The sequence below is a fragment of the Neofelis nebulosa genome, chromosome 17 (assembly GCF_028018385.1).
Source record: "Neofelis nebulosa isolate mNeoNeb1 chromosome 17, mNeoNeb1.pri, whole genome shotgun sequence".
NCBI classification, from domain to species: Eukaryota; Metazoa; Chordata; class Mammalia; order Carnivora; family Felidae; genus Neofelis; species Neofelis nebulosa.
The window spans coordinates 26,001,292-26,026,755 of record NC_080798.1 but is presented as its reverse complement, the minus strand read 5'-3'; the positions used below and the strand labels follow the sequence as shown (position 1 = coordinate 26,026,755).

At 36.1% G+C, this 25,464-nt stretch overlaps 1 protein-coding gene across 2 annotated transcripts in view; it reads left to right on the top strand.

The window, feature by feature from the left end:
• The window catches only part of ITFG1 (integrin alpha FG-GAP repeat containing 1), a 345,618-nt gene that overhangs the window by 6,712 nt on the left and 313,442 nt on the right, over positions 1–25,464 (top strand). For both annotated transcript variants that reach the window (XM_058708060.1, XM_058708061.1), the window contains 3 exons: positions 1,397–1,542; positions 3,349–3,406; positions 4,864–4,938. In XM_058708060.1, the coding sequence (XP_058564043.1) occupies positions 1,397–1,542; positions 3,349–3,406; positions 4,864–4,938 (279 nt within the window). The remainder of the gene's footprint in view (positions 1–1,396; positions 1,543–3,348; positions 3,407–4,863; positions 4,939–25,464) is intronic.

Here is a 25,464-nt window from a genome sequence, read left to right as displayed (position 1 = left end):
TTTTAAACACCAGGTATTTTTCATGGAAAAGTTAAAGTTTTATTGGAATTATTTGAGGAAATTGGCATTACCAAAATGATTTTATCATAATGAAAATCAATTTTAGAGACTGACACAATTTGAATTTCTAGCTACTAGTAGTTTGCTATTAGCTTTTAGGTTTAGCTACTTAATTGCTACAAACTTCAGTTTCCTAGTCCATTCAATAAGAATGACAGTACCTATTTCAGGTTTGGAAACTTATCAGTTAATAGCTATTAAGCATTGATGTAATGTGTGGGACACAGTAGGTAGATGCATCATGATAAATCTATAGTATTGTTTTTCTTCACCCTATTTAACCTTTTCAGTATTTTTCTCATTTTCATCTTAAATAAAATCTGATATATATATTTTTAGAACTTTGATGGTATTTTCAAAATAATTATATATTTGAAAACTTGCTGCCTTGCTATTTGCTCTAAATGGAATTAAATATAAATTGAACACAAGGCCTATTTTTTTGGTTGGGTTATTCAAACTGCATTATGACAAGACATGCTTTACGTTTTCAATGTTAATATAAATAAATTCAGAATTATTTCATTATTAATAACGTAGTATTAGGTATATGTGTTTTGACAGTATATTGCCAGGTTTAGTAAAAAGAACTTATTTTCCATTGTGAATATTGAATATCTTTCAGAAATAAAATGATTAATTTTCACTGTAAAATTTCAAATCTGCATTAAAATCCAAAATTAAATATTTCACAAATAATACCTTTTAACTGATAAAGTGACAGTGCTTTAACAATTGATTATGAACTTCCATTTCTTTTTTTTTTTAAGTTTTTTTTTAAAGTTTATTTATTTTTGAGAGAGAGACAGAGCACGAGCCAGGGAGGGACAGAGAGAGGGAGACACAGAATCTGAAGCAGGCTCCAGGCTCTGAGCTGTCAGCACAGAGCCTGATGCGAGGCTTAAACCCTTGAACCGTGAGATCATGAACTTGGGTGAAGTCGGATGCTTAACCAACTGAGCCACCCAGGCACCCTGAGCCTCTATTTCTTATAAGCCAGCCAAATGCACTAGTGTCCTTGACAAAAGAACTAAGTAAAAGGACTATATTAAGCAGTGCATGAATGTAAAACTGTGCTTTTTTTTTTTTTAACTGTGCTTTCTTTTGAAATGTTTTAGATTTTTTATTTAAGATAGCTCTACCTTCATCCTGAATTATTTTGTAGACCAAGGAGGCTTACATACATGAAGGATAATAAGATATTAAAGATGAGAATAAAATTAATGTGAAACTTTAAATTTTGCATTGAAAATATTTGTATGTAGTACAGATATAGAGATGTTGTCCTTTTCTATTATAGACTGACTAGATACCTTAAAATGTGTGTTTCTTATAGGAATCACAGTGCATTGATAACAAGTGTAGTCCCGGGGGATTATGATGGAGACTCACAAATGGATGTCCTCCTGACGTATCTTCCCAAAAATCATGCCAGCAGTGAATTGGGAGCTGTTATCTTCTGGGGACAAAATCAAACATTAGGTGAATTTGTTTTAAGAGTTCTTAATATGTGTCTTTGGATATTAAAGGAAGAATATGCCTTTTATTCTTAGGTAAATGTAACAAAAATATTGTTCTGAAATCAGTTCAGTATTGCAGTTCTTAAGAGTCTAATTGTAGGGGCATCTGGGTAGCTTAGTTGGTTGAGCATCCAACTTCAGCTCAGGTCATTTTCTCTCAGTTGTGAGTTTGAGCCCCACATCAGGCTCACTACTGTCAGCACAGGTCTGCTTCTGATCCTCTGTCCCCCTTTCTCTCTGCCCCTCCTCTGCTCCCTCCCTCTCTCTCACTCTTCAAAAATAAACATTTAAACTTAAAAAAAAAAAAAATCAGTAATTGTAAAACTTTTTTAAAAGTCAATTTTTTTATTTTGCAACCCAGGACTAGTCTGGGGTTGAACAAACTCTGCTCTTGCTAACTTAAGGAAGAGAGAGAATTATTAAAGGATTTTTATGGCCTATGGAATTATTGGGATGGCTAAAGAACACGTTCTAGGTTGACCTTTCAGGAACGATCCCCAAAGCCTTCAAGGAAGGCTTTTAACTGTCAGAACATGGCCAATTACACAATAACTATTAGGATGACATTGTGTCTGCTGTGACCCTCACCAGCCAAATGGTTACCCTGCGCCCTGCCTCTTGATACTCACAAATTCAATGATCAGACACTGAGGTAGAAATAGCAGAGACACAGCTTTCATTTCACTCCTAGCTTCCAAAACTCAGAGTGTATCTGATTGTCAAGGCTTACATCTTATTCAGAATCTCAGATGCAAAGATACGTGAGAATAGTTATCTTGGTTTCTAGTCCCTCCCAGTACAGAAAAGCACAAAAAGGTTGTAGCGGAGATTGAGAGTCAGTCTACTATATCCACCCCTAAACTTTCAGAACTTATCTGAAAAACCAATTAATTATAACTAAATAGATGACTTTGTTCATGGGGCCAGTTTTCAGGGTGGGGTGGAAGGGATGCAGTTGTGTTTTTGGTAACATTTGAACTTAAGCAGTAGTTTCAATACTTCAAATTAATTCAGTCAATAAATATCTGAAGAAATAGTACCATGTGTAAAGCATTTTGTGTACATAAGCATGGATATTTTAGAATCAAGTAGTTTTGTGCATATTGCCAACTGCTAAATTTGTATTTAAAGAAAACTCACCTAAGATTTTTAGATTGCAGCCTCTAAAAAAAAGTTCTTGTAATGGTTTTAACTATAGAATGAACCCCGTTGGTGTCTGGGTGTCTCACTGTGCTGCCGTTGCAGTGCCTGCTTGTGATTTTCTCTCTGCTCCTGCTCCACATATTCTCTCTCTCTCTCTCAAAATAAACTTAAAAAAAAGAATGAACCCCAGGATTTTGTCTTTACAAACTTGGATGTCTGTTTAAGTTAGATTTATAGTGTCTTGTTAATAGTAATTGTTGGAATTAATTAGAGATGAACGTTGAAAAGAATGCAGATATTTTACCCCAAGTGTAGATATCAAAAATCATAGGGGCTCCAGGGTGGCTCAGACAGTTAAGTGTCCAACTTCAGCTCAGGTCATGATCTCACAGTTCATGGGTTCAAGCCCTGCATTGGACTCTGTGCTGATGACTTAGAGACTGCAGCCTAGTTTGGATTCTTTGTGTCCCTCTCTCTCTGCCCCTCCCCCACTCATGCTCTGTCTCTCTCTCCTCTCTCTGTCTCAAAAATGAATAACATTTTTTAAAAAAAATTTAAAATAATAGAAAGTGCCTTATATATATATATATATATATATATTTTTTTTTTTTTTTTTTCTATACAGATCCTAACAATATGACTGTACTCAATAGGACTTTTCAAGATGAACCACTAATTATGGAGTAAGTATGTGCTTGCTACCGTTTGAATGATTTTAAACTTAAAAACATAAAATTTCTCACATAAGAGACTATTTTGCTACATGGCATTGACACTAAATTCATTCTCCCTTTGAAGGTGATAGAGGCTGGTACTTGATTAAATGATATTTATCTGTCATGATGGAGGGAAAAGAAAAATGAAATTCAGTATTTTGGAAAGAGGAAGAATTTTGTGTTTTTGTTTTTGCTTCAGTAGCTTTGAATATCTTCATTATAGATCTGTGTTGATTATAGCCATGTCATTACTCAAAGAATTAAGGTATCTGTTTCAGGGTAAAACTATTAGTGCTTGATTGATAGTTATGAATGGTATGGGATTTCTTCCAGAAATTTAGACAGATGTCTATATTAAGGAGAAACTTATCCTTTTTTAATTTATTAAAACAGTTTTTTTAATGTTTATTTTTGAGAGAGAGAGAGCTGAGTGGGGAAGTGCAGAGAGAGGGAGACACAGAATCCAAAGCAGGCTCCAGGCTCTGAGCTGTCAGCACATAGCCTGACACAAGGCTCAAATTCAGGGACCGCAAGACCATGACCTGAGCCAAAGTCCGACGTTCAACCAACTGAGCCACCCAGGCGCCCAGCTTATCCTTTTTATAAAGCTCTTCCTTAGTGTTATTATTCCTCAAAGTACACTCATGTACCAGGATAAATGTAATCCAAATTCCTGTCAGAATTTTTGGTAATGACACAGAGATCATTTCGAGAGCTAAAGTAATGTACAGCCACATTGTTGTTTTCATTGTTGCCTTTCATACAGTTATTAAAATAATAATCATATACCAATAGGTCAGTGGCAATCAGAAGTCTGAACTATAAATCCATAAAGACCCTCAGCTTGATTCCATTTATAGTCGTGTATATTTTCATTGTTGTTGCAATAATCAATGGCCAGTATGAATTTTTATACCAGCTGGAAATTACTTTTGTGGGTTATTTCTCCTCAGCCCATCTAAACTAAACAGTTTGGGTCATGATTCTGAAACACGTACTGTTTTCTTACCACTCAAGAATAGGGTAGGTTATGCAGAAACTACAGACAACCCTAAGATTCCACAACAAAAGTTTATTTCTTACATCTTGTGTCTGTCCACTGTGGGTCAGTGGTAGGTTCTGTTCTGTGCCATCACTCAGGGTATATCAGAGGCTCCGTCATCTGTGGAGCTGGACCATCTGAAACACATGTCTCATTGCTACTACCAGCTTAAAGAGGGCTGGAGGTCCAGTAATAAATAACAAACACTTTGGCCTAGAAATAATACATGTCTGACACTTTTGCTGACATTTTATTGACTATAGCAGAAACTGGTGAGCATTGTGATTTCTACCACACCTCCCAAAGGTTATTTTCCTTTTAAAGCTGGAACATGAGAATTTTATGAAATAGCTGCTTAATGTTTTTAATGTTTTCTTTTCAGCTTCAATGGTGATTTAATTCCTGATGTATTTGGTGTTACAAATGAATCCAGCCAGCCACAGATATTATTGGGAGGGTGAGTAAACATGATTATAACCATGTAATTAATTGTACTTATTGCTGCTACAGGAACTATGTGTCTGTGTAAACTGATTGCTTTAACCATTAGGGAAAAACGTAGCTCATTGGAAATCCATGCTCTTAGAGATTTTTAAAAGGGCATTTGGTCGACATATAAGCTTTCTCACACAGTTTTGGATTTGATCTGCAACTGCTCTCTTTGTAGAGCCAGCTTAAACCATTTATCCTTCTGGAAATTAGAGATACAAACTTTACAGGTCCCAATTTGAATGTTCATTCATTGTTTTTTAGGAAAGATTTAATTTGAACAGAATGGATACCTGCAGTCTTGATTGGATTCTCCACATTAGTCATTTTATCTCTGAGCCTTTTACTGATAAGCCTGTTCCTTCTTCCTTTTATTTGTTCACTGAGCAATCAATAATTGCCTAAGAATGTAAACACTCCTCTGAGCTCTGGAAATTTTTCCAAGTATACTTTATCCTTGACTGACATGTATGCTGGGATTCTCTCACTATCTTTGTGTGCCATTCTTTGGAAAATCTGTTTGGAATTTTGCAATTCAAAGATATAATTCCTCTAGACTTAAAAAGAACTGGCCTCTTAACATTTATAGCAAGATACTTTTCATGAGATCCCTTCAGCTTGGTTAATTTTTGCTGTATCTGATAAGCCAAAAATTTAGTTTAAGAATACAGAACACATTTACTTTTTTAACTTTCCAGTGAGTGTGGAGAACTACCTTTATCATTCTGTCTTTCCCAAGTGTTTGGAAATCTAACAAATTTCCTTTCTGTGTTTTGGAAAAGTTGTATATTTTTATATGTACCTTTTGAATTGTGGTTGATAAGCCCATAGATGAGTAAACTGTCAAAATTTAAGGTATTATGAGAAGAAAATGTTACATTTCCTATCACTTTTTCTAAAGGTTTTCTTTTTAAAATTTTTTTTAACGTTTATTTATTTTTGAGACAGAGAGAGACAGAGCATGAACGGGGGAGGGTCAGAGAGAGAGGGGGAGACAGAATCTGAAACAGGCTCCAGGCTCTGAGCGGTCAGCACAGAGCCCAATGCAGGGCTCAAACTCATGGACCGCGAGATCATGACCTGAGCCAAAGTCGGATGCTTAACCGACTGAGCCACCCAGGCGCCCCTTTCTGAAGGTTTTCAATGAAGAATATGGGTGTTTTGATGCTAGGGAGAATGACCTTTGAAGGACTTACTGTGAATCTTGAATGAGAAACCTGTTTTTTCCCCCAAACTTTGAAAAAGTTTGAAGAGAGCCCTGCTCTAGAGACCAATTGGATGGAGATCTTGCTTGGTCTGTTGTGGCCCTGTCTAGGGGAACTGTGTGTGGGTGGGGTTGGAGGAAGGCACAGGCCACCCCTACCATGGCAAGCCCAGCTTATTTGCCTTGGGCTGGGACTATTCAGGAAGTTGTCTTTTTCATTTCCTCTCTTTAAAGGCATACATGTGGGGGGCGCCTGGCTGGCTCAGTCAGAAGAGTGTGCAATTCCAGTGTTGTGAGTTTGAGCCCCACATAGGTATAGAGATTACTTAAATAAAAACTTAAAAACACATAAGTAAATAAAGGCATACATGTGATTGAGAACATGATGGTAACTTCTGGCCTGCTTTGTTTCACGGTAATTTCTATTTTAGTCAAAGAAATACTTGGAATACCTTTAATATGTCATTTGATCTTTAGAAATTGAAAATTTTTAACAGCTGTTGTTATTAATTCAGAAAGGAAAGCTAATAATGTCTTTATGGATTTTCTACTTAATCCACAAGGAAACTATTTAGAGTATCATGTGATAGTGTCATGGCTTATTTACTTGTTCTGAATTCTGCATTCATTTTTTCTCTGTCGCTTCCTGAAAAACGATAGCTTTTAAAACTTATTCTACCTGGAGAATTCACTTTCACTTTTATTCACTTTTATTTTTTTAGACATTATATTCTGACATACTTTAGTATGCTGGAGTAATATAGTAATATCCTGGTATTTTATGATATTTCTCATTTAAACTTTCATACAGATTAAACAATAATAGCTAACTGTATTATAAGTAACAAGTTTGTATCCAAGATATTTTAATTCCAGTTTAGAGAAAGAAATTATATAACTTGGCAGAAAAGAATTCCTGTCAGTAGCATTTTAGGATAACTATAGCCTGGCAATATCATGATTCAGATAACAGAAAGCTGAATATGTCCCTTTGGGAGCAAGCATTAATGTGTGACTAAAATAAGAAAATTATATTTAGGCCATACCACTTTTACAAATACAGACATATGTACAGGTACATAAGTGAAAAAGCCACAGCATTGACATTTGGGACTTTTCATGTGACCTCTGATTGGAAACCCAATCTTATTTATCAAGAAATCTAACCTAATTTTTGCAACTTAAATATTGTGTTTTATGGGCACAGTAGACCCAAGATTATCTTAAATTTAATTAAATTTTGCCAACACCTTAATTTTGTGGGAAATTTGCAATGATCTTTAAATAGAGTGCTAAATGCTCCCATAGGATTGTGCTGAAAAGCCCACAGTTTATAACCTGGTCCAGTTAGGAATAAGAATAGGAGATTGCCCACAAGTAAAATTAGCATTACTGATTTGGCTGGAGTAAAAGTACATATGGTCAGTCTAAGAAGACAGTGATAATAGGCAAAAGAATCCCTTTTCATTGGCACAGTGGGGGCTATCTAACAGGGACAGGAAGGATGCTGAATCTACTGAGGTGCCAGAGATAACTGTGTTAAATGGTCAAAGGTGAGGCTTTGGTTTGTGTCTCAACCCCACTTTATAATGACTTGAAATAGTAGTCATGTGTCATATTACTTAAAAATAACACCTACCCATTAAGTGTTATGGTGCCTTTTGCAATGATGTGAGGTTATGATCAATGAGCATTTTTTATAAAAGGGAGTTTGAAACTGATGCTGCAAAAACATTCAGAATATTAAGTATTGAAGTGAAAACATTTGTACTTGTAATTTTAATCAAAGTCAAATGTAATATTAGTCTTTTCAAATTCTGTGACTCCTGTACTGAGTTCAAACACATTTCTGGGTCAGGCCCAAGTTGTATACTTGGGAATATTAATGTAGGTATGTGATAAATACTTTGCCATACTCTGTTTACTTCACAAGTGATTATATAAAAATTTTGAATGAATATTAGCGGCACTGAAAGCAGCCTTTTTTTTTTTTTTTTTTTAATGTTTATTTATTTTTGAGACAGAGAGAGACAGAGCATGAACGGGGGAGGGTCAGAGACAGAGGGAGACACAGAATCTGAAACAGGCTCCAGGTTCTGAGCTGTCAGCACAGAGCCCGACGCGGGGTTCAAACTCACGGACCGTGAGATCATGACCTGAGCCGAAGTCGGACGCTTAACCGACCAAGCCACCCAGGCGCCCCAAAAGCAGCCATTTTTAACTGTTATGTAGATGAGTAATTTTCCTCCAATGCCAAAAAATATATATATATTTTCTATTTAAATATAGTTAGCTAGTCTCAATCCAAGAGGTATAAATCCCTATTTTTCCATGTAATCTTTTCTCACTTTGTACCAATTACTGACTTATTTAATCCCCTTCATTTTTACTGCTGCTCCTTTTGTTGGCTTGCTGATGCATTATGGAAAATATTGCAAATAATTGCCTTTAATGAAATGAAATGATATTGTGTTACAAATCTATTTTTTGAAAAAATATGAAAGTTAAAGATTTATGACACAAAAGGAACCAAATGATCATCAAGGCAGCTTTTAACTTTGTAATTAGCATTAGTATTCATAATCTTGACAATAAAAGCTTGAGATGATTCATATTTTCAGATATGAAAATACTCTTATTCCCCAAGTAGTCTTCACCCCTTCTCACCTTATACACCGTTTATATTTGGAACATTGTTTTTGAATGGAATGTATTAGAACTTGAGAAATTAGTTTAATATTGGTATTTCCTTAGAATCAGTACAACAGTTTTCTAACTTTCCTCTTTTCCTAAAGAAGCTTTTTTATTGGAGATAAATTCATTTATTTTCCCACTGTTTCTCATCTAAATCTTTTTCCTTTCAAAATTAAGCCACAGAAATAGTGAAAAGCTTTATGAGATGACAGAATTTTATATGGTGTGATTATTTCAAATGGCATGTTACTTAAGGATCCCTAATGTTATTTTTCTGGAGTCCCACCAGGAACTTTTTGAAAGAGAGAAAGCAGGGGAGAAGGGGAGAGGGAGAAAGAGAGAAAGAATCTTAAGCAGGCTCCATGTTCAGAGCAGAGCCCAACATACGGCTGAAAATCACGACCTTGGGATCATGACCTGAGCCAAATCAAGATTGGGGCTTTATTTTCAGAGGCCTTTTCAGGGGTCAAATGACCCACAATTCTCTGGTGATTAATGATACTGCTTTGTTTGAGGTATTGGTTGGCAGTATTGTATGTAAGTGAATTTTTGTTTGTAAATGTATGATTTAAGATGTTTGGGGGTTTGTTTCTTTTTTTATTATTTTTAACTTATATCCAAGTTAGTTAACATATAGTGTAGTGATTTCAGGAATAGAATTTAGTGATACATCACTTACCTGTAACACCCAGTGCCCAACCCAGCAAGTGTCCTCAATGCCCCTTGCCCATTTAGCCCATCCCCCCACCCACCACCCCTCCAGCAACCCTCAGTTTGTTCTCTGTATTTAAGAGTCTCTTACAGTTTTTCTTCCTCCCAGTTTTTGTTATTTTTGCTTCCCTCCCCTTATGTTCATCTCTTCTGTATCTTAAATTCCACATATGAATGAAGTCATAAGATATTTGCCTTTGACTTATTTCGCTTAGCATAATACACTCTAGTTCCATCTATGTTGTTTTAAAAGGCAAGATTTCATTCTTTTTGATCACCAAGTAATATTCCATTATATATATACACATATATATAATGTCACATTTCATATGCAAAGTATATGCATTATGTGTATATGTGATCTATATATGTGTATATACATATATCACCTCTTCTTCATTCATCAATCAGTGAACATCTGGGCCCTTTCCATACTTTGGCTATTGTCAATAGTGCTGCTGTAAATATTGGGGTGCATGTGCCCCTTCAAAACAGCACTCCTGTATCCTTTGGATAAATACCTAGAAATGCAATTGCTGGTTCATAGAATAGTTCTATTTTCAATTTTTTGAAGAGCCTCCACACTGTTTTCCAGAGTGGCTGCACCACTTTGCATTCCCACCAGCAGTGCAAAAGTGTTCCCCTTTCTCCTCATCCTCACCAAAATCTATTGTTGCCCAAGTTGTTAATTTTAGCTGTTCTGACAGGTGTGAGGTGGTATCTCATTGTGGTTTTGATTTGTATTTAACTGATGATGGCTGTTGAGCATCTTTTCATGTGTCTGTTAGTCATCTGGATGTCTTCTTTGGAAAAGTATTTGTTCATGTCTTTTGCCCATTTCTTCACTGGATTATTTGTTTATTAGGTATTGTGATAAGTTCTTTATAGATTTTGGATAGTAACTCTTTATCTAATATTTCATTTGTAAATATCTTCTCCCATTCCATCAGTAGCCTTTTAGTTTTGCTGATTGTTTCCTTTGCCCTACAGAAGCTTTTTATCTTGATTAGGTCCCAATAGTTTATTTTTTCTTTTGTTTCCCTTGTCTCCTGAGACGTCAAGTAAGAAGTTGCTGCAGCTGAGGTCAAAGACATTGTTGCCTGTTTTTCCTCTAGGATTTTGATGGCTTCCTGGGTCACATTTAGTTCTTTTCAACCATTTTGAGGTTTTTTGTATGTATGGTGTAAGAAAGTGGTCCAGTTTCATTCTTCTGCATGTCACTGTTCAGTTTTCCCCACACCATTTGCTGGAGAGTCTGTCTTTTTTCCATTGGATATTCTTTCCTGCTTTGTCAAAGATTAATTGTCCATACGTTTGTGGGTCCATTTCTGGGTTCTCTATTCTGTTCCATTGGTCTGTGTGTCTGTTTTTGTGCTAGTACCATACTGTCTTGATGATTACAACTTTGTAATACATCTTGAAATCTGGGATTGTGATGCCTCCAGCTTTGGTATTCTTTTTCAACATTACTTTGGCTATTTGGGGTCTTTTCTAGTTCCATACAAATGTTAGGATTGTATGTTCTAGCTCTGTGAAGAATGCTGGTGTTATTTTGATAGGGATTGCATTGGATGGGTAGATTGCTTTGGGAGCCTTGTAGAATGAGTTTGAAAGTTTTTCTTCCATTTCTATTTTTGGGAACATCTCCAAAAGAATAGGTGTTAACTCTTCTTTAAATGTTTGGTAGAATACCCCTGGAAAGCCATCCGGCCCTGGGCTGTTGTTTGTTGGGACATTGTTGATTACTGGTTTAATCTCTTTACCGGTTATAATGGGTCTGTTCAGTTTTTCTCTTTCTTCCTATTACAGTTTTGGGAGTTTATATGTTTCTAGGAATTTGTCTATTTCTTCTATATTGCCCATTTTATTGGCATATATTTGCTCATAATGTTCCCTTATTATTGTTTGTATTTCTGCAGTGTTGTTTGTTTGTGATCTCTCCTCTTTCATTCATGATTTTATTTGGGTCCTTTCATTTTTCTTTTTGATCATTCTGGCTAGTTGTTTATCAATTTTGTTAATTTTTTCAAAGAATCAGCTCCTGTTCTGGTTTATTTATTTATTTATTTTTATTTTGATATCATTGAGTTCTGCTCCAATCTTTATTATTTCCCATCTTCTGCTGGTTTTGGGCTTTCTTTGCTGTTTTTTTCCATCTCTTTAAGGTGTAGTGATAGATTGTATATTTGAAACCTTTCTTCCTTCTTTAAGAACGCCTGGATTGCTATATACTTCCCTCTTATGACTACCTTTGCTACATCCCAGAGTTTTGGGGCTGTCTTGTTTTCATTTTCATTGGCTTCCATGTACTTTTTAATTTCCTCTTTAATTTCTTGGTTAACCCATTCATTCTTTAGTAGGATGTTCTTTAATCTCCAAGTATTCATGGTCTTTCCAAATTTTTTCTTGTGGTTGATTTTGAGTTTCATAGTGTTGTGGTCTGAAAATATGCAAGGTATGATTTTGATCTTTTTGTACTTGTCAAGGGCTGATTTGTGTCCCAGTATGTGATCTGTTCTGGAGAATATTCCATGTGCATTCGAGAAGAATGTGTATTCTGTTGCTTTAGGATGAAATGTTCTGAATATACCTGTTAAGTCCATCTGGTCCAGTGTATCATTGAAAGCCATTGTTTCCTTGTTGATTTTCTCCTTAGATTATCCGTCCTTTGCTGTAAGTGGGATATTGAAGTCCCCTACTATTACATTATTATTATCAGTGGGTCTATTTATGTTTGTGATTTAAGAGATTATTCTTAAGGTTTACTCACTTTGCTTTCAGTTAAATCTTACAATTTTTAGATATGTATTTGTAGTAATCATTCAGAAAGATAATCAACTTCTTTTGAGAAAGCATAGTTTTATAGTTTCTGTGCAAATTTTGATAGTAACAAGTCATTATGAATACTGATGATATTTTTAAATGTCGTGGCTTCAGCCTCTTTCCATTAGTATACATCAAAGTTTTGTTTCCTTCTTTGAGGGTAAACTATTTTTATAAATCATTATTTCTTGCATATGTATTGGAAAAAGTGCACTTTAAAACAAGCATAGAATACACTAAACTGTATACTTAAAAATGATTGAGATGCTAAATTTGATGTCATGTACATTTCACATAGTAAAAAAAATTGGAAAAAGAAAAACATAGAGAAACTGTGGATACACAGACTTTGAGTAAGATTAGTAATACTATTCTAATTTAGTGTAAAATGAGTCAAAATAGTTTATTATTTCTGAAAATACGGGTTAAATCTCTTTCATTAGATTTCTATTGCACTTTTATTTGCTATTCAAAATGCCCTACAAATACATGATTTTTACCAGTATGCAGGCCTAGGCTCTAAGCTGTAGTTCCTGAGTTCCACAATGGTCCTGAGTCAGTTCAGCTGTGCAGTCCTATGCTTCTCTTCAGACTTCCTATCCTGTTGTTGTATCTCCCTGCCCTAGGAACTGTAACAACTTGGCATGTCTCCTAGATATAATATTATGATGCATACCGTATGGAGGTAGGAATACTGGGACAAAGTAAGAATATGGCTGAAAAAAATCTCCATATTTTCTCCTACGGACGTGTTATTTCTGTGAGGTCTTTGAGATTTACCTGGTCCATCCCACACCTTTGAGTTCTAACACAGACCCAGCATGTGTGAATGGCCCATCACATGTTGCCAGGGTAACTTTGTTCTCCAGTGATGCTTCTTGATCCACCTTCCCTAGATTCTGCTCCTCACTGTGCCCCTCCAGGAGAGGCATACCATGGGGTTGCACAGCTTATCTGAGACTTGGGGCTTGGGGTTGGATGAGCAAGGAAGAGAAAAAAGAAAACCTTAAACAGGCCTTTTGGTAACTCTGGGCTTGGCACTTTACCTCACTTGTCTTATATTTTTTTCTCACAGCAGATAATTTGTGTGGCTAAAGAGGCTCTTTCAGGGAGGCTGCTTAAAGAGGCTAATTCAGAGGTGAAGTGACCATTACAAGCTTAGAATATAAAAATAAGTGATAGATCTGGGATTTGAATCTTGGTCTTCCAAATTCTAAAGCCTGTACTCTTGCCTTTATTTCTGTACAGCCATTACCATTGCTGTAGTCACAGAGGGCCTTTGGTGGTGCTCCTACATGGCTGGCTTGGACTTCCTCATAGCATAGTGTCTGTTTTCTAAGAAGGAGCATTCTGAGAGGTGTAGGTAAAAGCTATAGATCTCTTCCAGATCCAGTCCTAGAAGTTAAACAGCATCACTTGTGCTGCATTCTATTAGTCAAAATAGATCAAGGAACTAGCTAAGATTCAAGGGGATTGGAGGATTATAGACTACCTGTATATGTGGGCATCCAGAATTGAAATAATGTGATCATCTTTAGAAATACAACATAGTAGTCTGTGTGTATTTACTTTACCATAAGTGAAGACCTACCAACAAACATGCAAACAAATCATTTAAGTAAATCACTTTCTAGATCCTCAGGTTCAAAGGTACTCTTACCCAAAATTGATGTGCCTGAGAATGTACCTGTTTCCATTATAACTTTCTCCTCCTTTATATGAGGATGCCATATTCCTTACCCTTCCTAAATTTTACTGATGCATTTCCTGGAGAGTAAAAACCCATAGGGCACCAAACACAGCTATACTAAACTGTTTCCTGTACTTCTGTTTCATGATACCTCTGTCACTTAAGATGAAGCTTGGCTGCAGAAGGGAACATTTTGATCCACAGTGAGATATTCTGAATTCAGATGTGGTAGAATAGGGTTGTGGGAGTAATGACAGTTTTTGTTTTAATGACTTTGCCTCTTCCATTCCATGGCTATTGTCAAAAATCTGTTACTGTTGAGAGAGCCCTGGGAGAGCAAAGCAAAAAGCATCCATAATAAATACTGAATTCCACAAAGCAGACCTTTCAGCTTTTCTTAGTACTCTGTCCCTAGGATACAACATTAACTGGAAGGAAGGTAGTTTCATCCCAGTGTAGTTTTAGATGATGACAGTGATTATGTTATATGTGACTGGAATGTTCTCTTGGACTACCAAACGTATGGATAAAACTTTTACATAATTTCCTTCATATTTGGTATGCATTTTTCTGTCATGTAGCTGAAACCTATTTTATCAAATCATATCAAGAAAATTCCATTTAAAGTCAAGCATCTCATTATGTCTTTTTGGGATGTTTATTATTTTCTTTCTCTTAATAAAAATTAAATTTACATGCTGGCTCCTGAGCCAGGTAATTTTTTGCAGTATATACCTTTCTCATTTATTAAAGTCATAGGAAACATTTCTTCTATCGAAAGAAATGAGAAAAAACAGTGTTGTTTCTCATTTTTATACTCAATTTTTTTTATTTTTTTATATTCAACTTTTATTGAATTATTCCAGACCAGAGGTCAATATTCATGCACATTTAATGAAGAACTAACTTCTTTTACCATGGTTCTTGTATTATAAATTATTTTAGCTATATTGCATTGCTGTGTTAATTGAAAAACAGCGTGTTGCCTTACTGCCTTGTTTTTATTACCTATTTTATAAAAATAGGTCAGTTTTATAAGAACTATATTATTTTAATCTTGACTGCTTATACTTTTCTCAGCTTTTTTAATCATATTCCTTGAAAGATGTGTTAACACACACACACACGTGTGTGTGTGTATATATATATATATATATATATTTTTTTTTTTTTTTTAAAGAGAGAAGGGGGGGTACAGTGAGAGAAAGAGGGAGAGCGGGAGAAATCCAAGAGGGTCAGAGAGAGAAAGAGAAAGAGAAAGAGAGAGGGAAAGGGAAAGGGACGCGGGACTCACCTGACATGGCACTTGTGCTCACCCAACTTGGGCTCGAGTTCACCCGACACGGGCTCAAACTCACAAACTATGAGATCATGACCTGAACCGAAGTCAAATGCTTAAGTGACTGAACCACTCAGACGCCCCCATATGTATTTGAATTGAAAAACTGAAGTCAGACTCTGATGGAAAATGACATTCATTTGGCAGTGAGAACTGGCTTTGCTGATTGGATTATATGGCAGACATTCTCCATAAATAGAATGAATTAATTCAGCAGTTCTAATTTGTTTTTTACTTTTATTATGGAAAATTTTAAGGGTATGCAAGGTACAGAGAATGAGACAATTAATTTGCTTATAATGTACCTGTCAGGCAGTTACACTTATTTATCAACACTTGGTCTGTCTTTTTTCTTTCACATCTTCCCCTCATTTCTCTCTTCTACCCACAGCCAAGATATTTTTAATCTATAAATATTTCAATATCTATTTATAAAGTATGTCTAATATTTTAAAAATATATAGTCTCAATATTTTTACCATACCTAAATAAGAATCATCTTCGGGGAGATGTTTTAAAACTTTATGAACGAGATTTCTTAGCATTTATATCTATAAAGATGAAGAGTAGGAATAGACTTTATACTGACTACTGTCTCATTCTAGTAACGTCATATTATTATAAGGATGAATAATGTATTTTAAAGTCCTGGTCATCTCGGGGCACCTGGGTGGCTCAGTCGGTAAAGCGGCCGACTTTAGCTCAGGTCATGATCTTGCGGTCTGTGAGTTCGAGCCCCACGTCGGGCTCTGTGCTGACAGCTCGGAGCCTGGAGCCTGTTTCAGATTCTGTGTCTCCCTCTCTCTCTGACCCTCCCCTGTTCATGCTTTGTCTCTCTCTGTCTCAAAAATAAAATAAATGTTTTAAAAAAAAAAAAAAAAAAAAAAAAAAAGTCCTGGTCATCTCTTCAAAAAATGCATTTCTAATAAAATTTTGACATTTTGCTTAATAAATTATCAAACTATATAATAGGTGTTTTCATCAGTTGTACACTAATAGTTAAAATAATTCAACTGCAAAGAGATCTCTTTTAATACTTGGATATATAAACAAAACCAACTTAAATACCAATTTTAATTTGTTTATCAATTTGTAGACATACATTTCTTCATAGATGTATGATAGATATAGTGACCAATAAAATTGCTTCAGATATGAAAACATTTTGTTTCATGATAAAGTTCTCTAAGAGATGGAATAGAATTACAAAGTCAAGGATAAAGGGAAAGATGTATAATTAAAGAAGACCTCATTCTCATATATTTTTTTTAAGTCTACTATAGTTAACACACAGTGTTTTATTAGTTTCAAGTATATAATATAATGATTCGACAATTCTATATTCAGAGCTCATCAAGATAGTTGTAATCAGGGTGCCTATGTGGCTCAGTGGGTTAAGCATCCGACTTCGGCTCAAGTCATGATCTTGCGGTTCATGGGTTTGAGCCTCACTTTGGGCTCTATGCTGACAGCTCAGAGCCTGGAGCCTGCTTCAGATTCTGTGTCTTTCTCTGCCCCTCCCTCACTCGGGCTCTGTCTGTCTGTCTGTCTCTCTCTCTCTCTCTTTCAAAAATAAACATTTAAAAAAAATGTAATCTCTTTTCACCTGTTGCACCCATCCTCCATCCCCCTCTGGTAACCGTCAGTTTATTTTTTATGTTTAAGAGTCTGGATTTTTTAATTTATTCTTTCCTTTTTTCTTTGGTTTGTTTCTTAAATTCCACATGTAACTGAAATCATGTATTTGTCTTTCTCTGATTGACTTAATTTTGTTTAGTATTACACTCTAGTTTCATCCATGTTGTTGCAGTAGGCAAGATTTCATTCTTTTTTAAGGCTGAATAATCTATTATATAAATACACCACATCTTTATCCATTCATCTATCAATGGGCACACTGGCTGCTTCCATAATTTCACCATTATAAATAATTCTGCAACAAATCTGGGGGTGTCTATATCTTTTCAAATTAGTGGTTTTGTATTCTTTGAGTACCCACTAGTACGATTACGGGTAGTTCTATTTTAATTTTTTGAGGAACCTCCATACTCTTTTCCATAGTGGCTGCACCTGTTGCATTCTTAGCAACAGTACACAATGGTTCCTTTTTCTCCACATTTTTGTCAATACTTCTGTGAAAAATGCTGTTGGTATTTTCATAGAGATTGCCTGAAGTGCGTAGGGTGCTTTGGGTAGTATGGACTTTATAATCATATTGGTCCTTCCAATCCATTAACATGAACTATCTTTTATTTGTGTTGTCTTTAATTTCTTTCATCATGTTTTATAGTTTTCAGAGTACAGGTCTTTCACGTCCTTGATTAAGTTTATTCCTAGGTATTTTATTATTTTTGGTGCAATTGTAATTTGGATTGTTTTCCTAATTTCCCAATTTATCTTTCTGCTGCTCCATTATTAGTATATAGACGTGCAACAGATTTCTGTGTATTGATTTTGTATCCCGTGACCTTACTGAGTTGATTTATCAATTCTAGTCTAGGCATTTTTTTCTATGTATAGTATCACGTCATTTGCAAATAGAGAAAGTTTTACTTCTTCCCTACTGCTTTGGATGCCTTTTATTCATAAACATAGTCTGATTGCTGTGGCTAGGACTACTATTGCTATGTTGAATAAAAGTGGTGAACAGCTTGTCTTGTTCCTAATCTTAGGGGAAAAGCTGTCAGTTTTTCACCATTGAATAGGATGTTAGCTGTGGGTTTTTCATATATGGCCTTTATTATATTAAAATATGTTCCCTCTAAACCTACTCAGTTGAGGTTTTTTATCATGAATAAATGTACCTTGTCAAATGCTTTTTCCACAGCTATTGAAATGATCATACAGTTTTTATCCTTTCTCTTATTGTGATATTGCCAATGTTGAACCCCTCTTGCATCCCACACTTGATTGTGGTAGATGATTTTTTTAATATGTTCTTGGATTCAGTTTGCTAATATTTTGTTGAAGATGTTTGCATCTATGTTCATCAGAGAATATTGATATGTAGTTCTCTCACTCATTTTAAGTTTTTATTTAAATTCCAGTTAGTTACCATAAAGTGTAATATTAATTTTAGGTATACAATATAGTGATTCAATGATTCCATACATCACCCAGTGCTCATCACAACAAGTGCACTCCTTATTCCCCATCATCTATTTAACCCATTCCCTCACCCAGCTCCCTTCTGGTGACCATCAGTTTGTTCTGTATACTTAAGAGTCTGTTTCTTGGTTTGCCTCCTTCTCTTTTTTTTTTTTTTTTTTTTCCCCTTTGCTTTTTTGTTGTTTCTTAAATGCCACATCTGAGTGAAATCATATGGTACTTGTCTTTCTCTGACTTACTTCACTTAGCCTAATACTCTCTGGCTCCATCCATATTGTTTCAAATGACAAGATTCTGTTCTTTTTATGGGTAATATTCTATTGTATATACATACCACATCTTCTTTATCCATTCATCAGTTGACAGACATTTGGGCTGTTCCCATAATTTGCTATTGTACATAATGCTACTATACATGGGGATGTATGTATCCCTTTGAATTAATAATTGTATATACTTTGGGTAAATAGCTAGTAGTGCAATTGCTGGATCATGGGGTAGTTGTATTTTTAACTTTTTGAGGAACTTCCATAGTGTTTTCCCAGGATGCACTGGCTTGCATTCCCACCAACAGTGCAAGAGAGTCCCCCTTTTTCCACATATTTGCCAACACCTGTTGTTTCTTGTGTTGTTGATTTTGCCATTCTGACAGGTTTGAGGTGATATCTTATTGTAGCTTTGATTTTATTTCCCTGGTAATCAGTGATGTAGAGCACTTTTTCATGTGTATGTTGTTGGAAATATGTGTACTCTTGTCTTTTGTCCATTTTTAGTTGGATTATTATTTTTTGAGTATTGAGTTGTATAAATTCTGTATATATTTTGGATAGTAACCGTTTAACAAATATGTCATTTGCAAATATCTTCTCCCATTCCATAGGCATGTTGGTTTTGTTGATTGTTTCCTTCACTGTGTAGAAGCTTTTTATTTTGATGAAGTCCCAATAGTTTACTTTTGCTTTTGCTTCCCTTGACTCAGGAGATGTATCTAGAAAGAAGTTTGTATGGCTGATATCAAAGAAGTTATCTCTAGGATTTTTATAGTTTCAGGTTTCACATTTAGGTCTTTAATCCTTTGAATTTATTTTTGTGTATGGTGTAAGTAAGTGGTCCAGTTTCATTCTTTAGCATGTTGCTTTCCAGTTTTCCTAACATCATTTGTTGAAGAGACTTGGATATTCCTTTTTGCTTTGTTGAAGATTAATTGACCATATAGTTGTGGGTTCATTTCTGTGTTTTTTTCTTCTGTTCTACTGACCTGTGTCTGTTTTTGTGCCAGTACAGACTGTTTTGATTACCACAGCTTTGTAATATAACTTGAAGTGCAGAATTGTGATGCCTCCTCCAGCTTTGCTTTTGCGTTGGTTATTTAGGGTCTTTTGTGGTTCCATACAAATTTTAGGATTGTTTGCTCTAGCTCTGTGAAAAATGTTGTTGCTATTTTGATAGGGATTACATTAAATGTGTAGATTGTTCTGGGTAGTATAGACATTTTAACAGTATTTGTTCTTCTGATCCATAAGCATAGAATGTCTCTTTTCATTTCTTTGTGTTACCTTCAGTTTCTTTCATGAATGTTGTGTAGACGGTACAGGTCTTTAACTCTTTGTGTAGGTTTATTCCTACGTATCTTAGGGTTTTTGGTGCTGTTGTAAATGGGATAGATTCATTCATTTCTCTTTCTGCTGCTTCATTATTGGTATGTAGAAATGCAAAGATTTCTGTGTGTAGATTTTGTATCCTGCAACTTTACTGAATTTGTGTTACAGTTCTGGCAGTTTTTTGGTGGAGTTTTTTGGTGGATTTTTTCATGTATTGTCTTGACTCAATTTGCTTATATTTTATTGAGAATTTTTGCATCTATGTTCATCAGGAATACTGGCTTTTTAAATTATTTTTAACATTTATTTATTATTGAGAGACAGAGAAAGACAGAGGATGAACAGGGGAGGGGCAGAAAGAGAAGGAGACACACAATCCGAAGCAGGCTTCAGGCTCCAAGCTGTCAGGACAGAGCCCGATGCGGGGCTCAAACTCATGAACCTTGAGATCATAACCTGAGCCAAAGTCAGATGCTTAACCGACTGAACCACCCAGGCGCCCCTCACCCTATGTCTTTTGATTGGAGTGTCAAGTCCACTTACATTCAAAGTAATTATTGATAGTTATGTACTTAGTTGCCATTTTATTCCTTGTTTTATGGTTGTTTTTGTAGTTACCTCCTTTCCTCTCTTGCTCTTTTCTCTCATGGCTAGTTGGCTTTCTTTAGTGGTATGCTTAGATTTCTTTCCCTTTATTTTTTGTAAATCTTTTTTCTGGTTTTTGATTTGTGGTTACCATTTGCTTTGTATGTAACATCTTCTGCATATAGCAGTCTATATTAAGCTGGTGCTCACTTAAGTTTGAACCATTGTTTGCTCCTCGGCCCCCCCCACCCCCACATTTTAGGTATGTGGTAAAGTATGCTTTACTCCCTTTTATTTTGCGAATCCCTTGACTGATTTTTACAATATACTTATTTTTCTGCTTTTGTGCTTCCTACTTTTCTTGCTATTACTTATATTCTATCCTTTCTATTCAAAGAGTCCCCTTAAAGATCTCTTGTGGGGCTGGTTTAATGGTCATGAATTCCTTAACTTTGAGAAACTTTTTATCTGTCCTTCTATCCTGAATGGTAGTCTTGTTGCATTCTTGGCTGAAGATTTTTCCATTCAGTACTTTGAATATATCATGCCATTCTCTGTGGCCTGCAAAGTTTCTCTTGAAAAATGAGCTGATAGCTTTATGGGGTTTCCTCTGTAACTGTTTTCTTTTTCTCGTTCTGCTTTTAAAATTCCCCCTAACTACTTTTTGTCATTTTAATATTATGTCATGGTGTGGACCTCTTTGGGTTTGTTTGTTGGGAGATCTCTGTGCCTTCTGAGTCTGAATATGTTTTCTTCCCCCACATTTGGGAAGTTTTCAGCTATTTATTCAGATAAAATTTCTGCCCCCTATTCTCTCTTTTCTTCTTCTGGGATCCCTATAATGGGAATGTTAGTACATTTGATGGTTGTTGCTGAGTTCCCTAAGTCTATTCTCATTTTGTATTATCTTTTTCCCTCTCTCCTGTTCAGTTTGCTTGCTTTCCATTACTCAGTCCTCCAAGTTGCTGATCTGGTCTTCTGCTTCCTCTACTCTACTATTGATTACTTCTAGTATATTTTTAATTTCAGTTATTGAGTCTGATTGGTTCTTTTTCATGGTTTCTGTCTCTTTGTTTAGGTTCTCATTGAGGTCCTCCACTCTTAAACCCAATGAGTATCTTTATGATCATTAGTTTAAATTCTCTATCAGTCATATTACTTATCTCTGTTTTGCTTAGGTGTCTTGCTGTGATTTGTCCTGTTCTTTCATTCAGGACATATTCCTCTCTCTTCTCATTTTGCCTAAATCTCCAGTCTGTTTCTATATGTTAGCAAAGTTAGCTACATCTCTTGCTCTTGAAAGTTGTGTCCTTATGAGGAAGAGGTCATGTAGTGTCCCCTGTTCACCAGAACCTAGCACTTCAGGAATTTCTCCTATTTGTGTTGCCTTTGCCCTGCTTTTGTGGCTGAGCCACTTTTGCCTTCAGTCCAGGCAATGGCTCTGTTGGTCTGTTGTGGGCAGTGTTTGGTCCCTGTGTTACTAGTTTAGTCAGACCAGGCATTTGTCAGAGGTGCAGTAACACCAAACTGCAGGATGCCATCCCTGTGTCCTCCCCTAAGAAGCTTTGATTGGTGGGCTGGGACTGCACACAGACCAGCTGTCTCTCTCCAGCCCACTGCTGGGTCCCTAATCTGACTGGTGTGTGTGGGATTATCTTTCCCCCTTTCTGAGGCAGAAGTTACTTTGGAGTTGTTCTGACTTTGGGCAGGACTGCTTGCACAATACCAGGCCTTTGGTTGTTTTGGATGTGCACTGGCCAAGAGAATATCTGAGGGTGTGGATCTGCAAAGTGTGTTGGAGTAGGACCTGCAGTTTTTGAGAGGTTTGCAGGCAGGTCCTTTGCAGGAGGGAAGCTGCAGTCACCAGTACTGAGGCCACCTGGTTTGGAGGGAACAGATCCACAAAGTATGTGGGGGCAGGTGTGCAGTGTTAGCAAGGTTTGTGTGGGTCCTCTGGGAGAAGGGACCTGTGGGAGCAGGACTTGTGGTATAAGCAAGTTAGATCGAGTGTTGGCACTTCACCAGTCCCCGCAGGTGGACATGTATTTATGGTGGGAAGTAGGAGAGGGAAATGGCACCTGCCATCCTCTTTGTTCCCAGAGAAGTCTCCCACGGAGGCCTGCCCCTCCAGCATACACTCTGAAATTAGTATAAACAAATTTCCCTTCTATATGACCCTGGCACTTTTCAAACTGCTGCTTCTGTGTTGTATCTCCTCAAGCTGTTTATTGTGCCATGTTTTTAAGGGCAGTGACTCAGTTTTCTCTTGCCTTCCCAGCTCCCCCAGAGTAGAGACTCTAATTTTTGAGGTTTCAAGTTTTAATCCTGCTGGTTGTAAGAACTCATGAAATTTGGCCCTTCTGGTTTTCAAAGCCAAATGTTAGGGAGATTCTTCTTCTCTGTGGGAACTTCCTGTTGTGAGAGTCTGTTTGTCTCCCTACAGTATCTCTCCCTCCTGTGAACAGTCCTGTGGGTCCTTTTGGCTCCCCACAGTGTCTCTGCATTTCCTATCTTCTTAGATGTGGCTACTTCTCTATATTTAATTTTGGAGTTCTGCCAATCTTTGGATTGTTTCCTGGGTTATTTACACTAATGTGAGTGTTATCTAGTTGTGTATGTGGGATGAGGTGAGTTTAGGGTCCTCCTCCCCCAATTTTTCACGCCGTCTTTTTCATGTGATTTTTGTGTGTGTGGATGATGGTGAACAAAAATTCAGTATGGTATTTATATTCCACAGATATACTTTTAAGAATAATTATTTTAGGGGCACCTGGGTGGCTCAGTCGGTTAAGCGCCTGACTTCAGCTCAGGTCACGATCTCGCGGTCCGTGAGTTCGAGCCCCGCGTCGGGCTCTGGGCCATCAGAGCCTGCTTCCGGTTCTGTGTCTCCCTCTCTCTCTGCCCCTCCCCGTTGATGCTCTCTCTCTGTCTCAAAAAATAAATAAACGTTAAAAAAAAAATTAAAAAAAAAAAAGAATAATTATTTTAGGAGCTCCTGAGTGGCTTAGTCGATTGAGCGTCCAACTCCTATTTTCAGCTCAGGTCATGATCTCATGGTTCATAAGTTCGGGCCCCACATCAGGGCTCCACACTGACAGTGTGGAGTCTACTTGGGATTCTCTCTCTCCACCTCCCCTGCTCATGCTCTCTCCCTCTCTCTCTCTCAAAATAAATATATAAAACTTAAAATAAAATTTTTAAGTATATTTTAAAATCTCAATAATTCTAATGGATTTGAAAGTTACATATTTATAGCTATTTAAACTGATGAAAATATTTAGATTACATTTTTTAAAAATGCACTTGAATGTGTGAAGGCATACATGGTTTTTAAAAATTACTTTGGAGCCTATCTTAGCAAAAATCTTTGAAGACCACTGGACTAAAGAACTAGGGAGCTTCGTGAGTCATGCTAAGACCCATTTCCTGGTAACTGCTTCTATCTGGTTATCTAAAATAATGATAATTCAGTATAGACTGATCATTGAAAAGTGGGTGGATTACCAGTCATTTCAAAGAGCAGTTACCATAGGCAACCAAAAGCTACAGCTGACATTAATTACATTTAAATTCATCTTTTGATAAATGCTATTCTTTGTTATTAAGGGTAATGGTGCCCACAAATTAGAACACCTTGACATAATTATATTTCCTGTGGGGTTGGTAGGGAGCTAATAATTGGAATTTTCTACAGAGGTCAAGAAATGTCAACAAATAGACTCAACATGGTTCAGAACTGCCCATTTTATCATCTCTGCTGTTTCTTCCTTTGTAATCAGAACAGTTTGTATTTGTGACCTTCGCTTTCAAATGAAGTTGAGCACGTATATGAGAAGATTATAGTTTATATGAACATAGTTGCTTCTAAAGATGGTATCTGTTGCTTCTTATTGAAAAAGTGATACACACAAAGAACAACAGTAAAAGTAGGGAGAGATTAGTTTTATTTTCAACTGTAAATTTTTAAACAATTGAATTCTGATATACAACTGTATGTACATTAAATTTTCAGCCATCTTACAGTGCTCCACAAAAAGAAATAATAGCTCTTCCCTTCTCCCCCCACAATAAACTATAAAGTATAAGGATCAAGTTAACTGCCTTTTAAGAGACATTACTGTAAATTAACAGAGTATAGGCAACAAGTATAAAACTTAAAATACTCTGAAGACCTTGACTATTGATTTGAAATGTTCCAGAAAGCAAGATTACAATTAGTATTTTGTTACGAGTTGCAACTCAAATGTCTAAGGGGACCCAGAAGGAAACCAAAGTGAGCGAAGCAGTTTGAGAAGGTTGGGACTTCACCTGCCCATAAACACTATAGATCTGTCTAAAAAGAGCTAGTTGGTTACCTGACCAGGTATTTCAAGAGAAGCTGGAAATCCAGATTTTTATGTGAAATCTGATTTTTTAAATTTAAGCTTTACCAGTGAATTCAGAATATTTAAAACAATGTGTGAGCTAAATAAAACACATTTTCATGTTGAATTGGGCCTATAGTCTGCCACTTCATAATTTTTGCTTTATCACTCTTCTGGAATCTTTATTTGAAATGTACATTTTTGTCAAGTAGTTTCTAGGAGTTAGTTGAAGTTTTCCAAAAATTCTAATGGTAATTAATTTCAAAGCATACCTATAAAAAATTCTTTAGGGAATGAGATCGATAATTTCTCAGGTAGTAATTAAAAACAACCACATGATTAACTTTATTGAGCTCAATTCTATAGAAGCTTGTG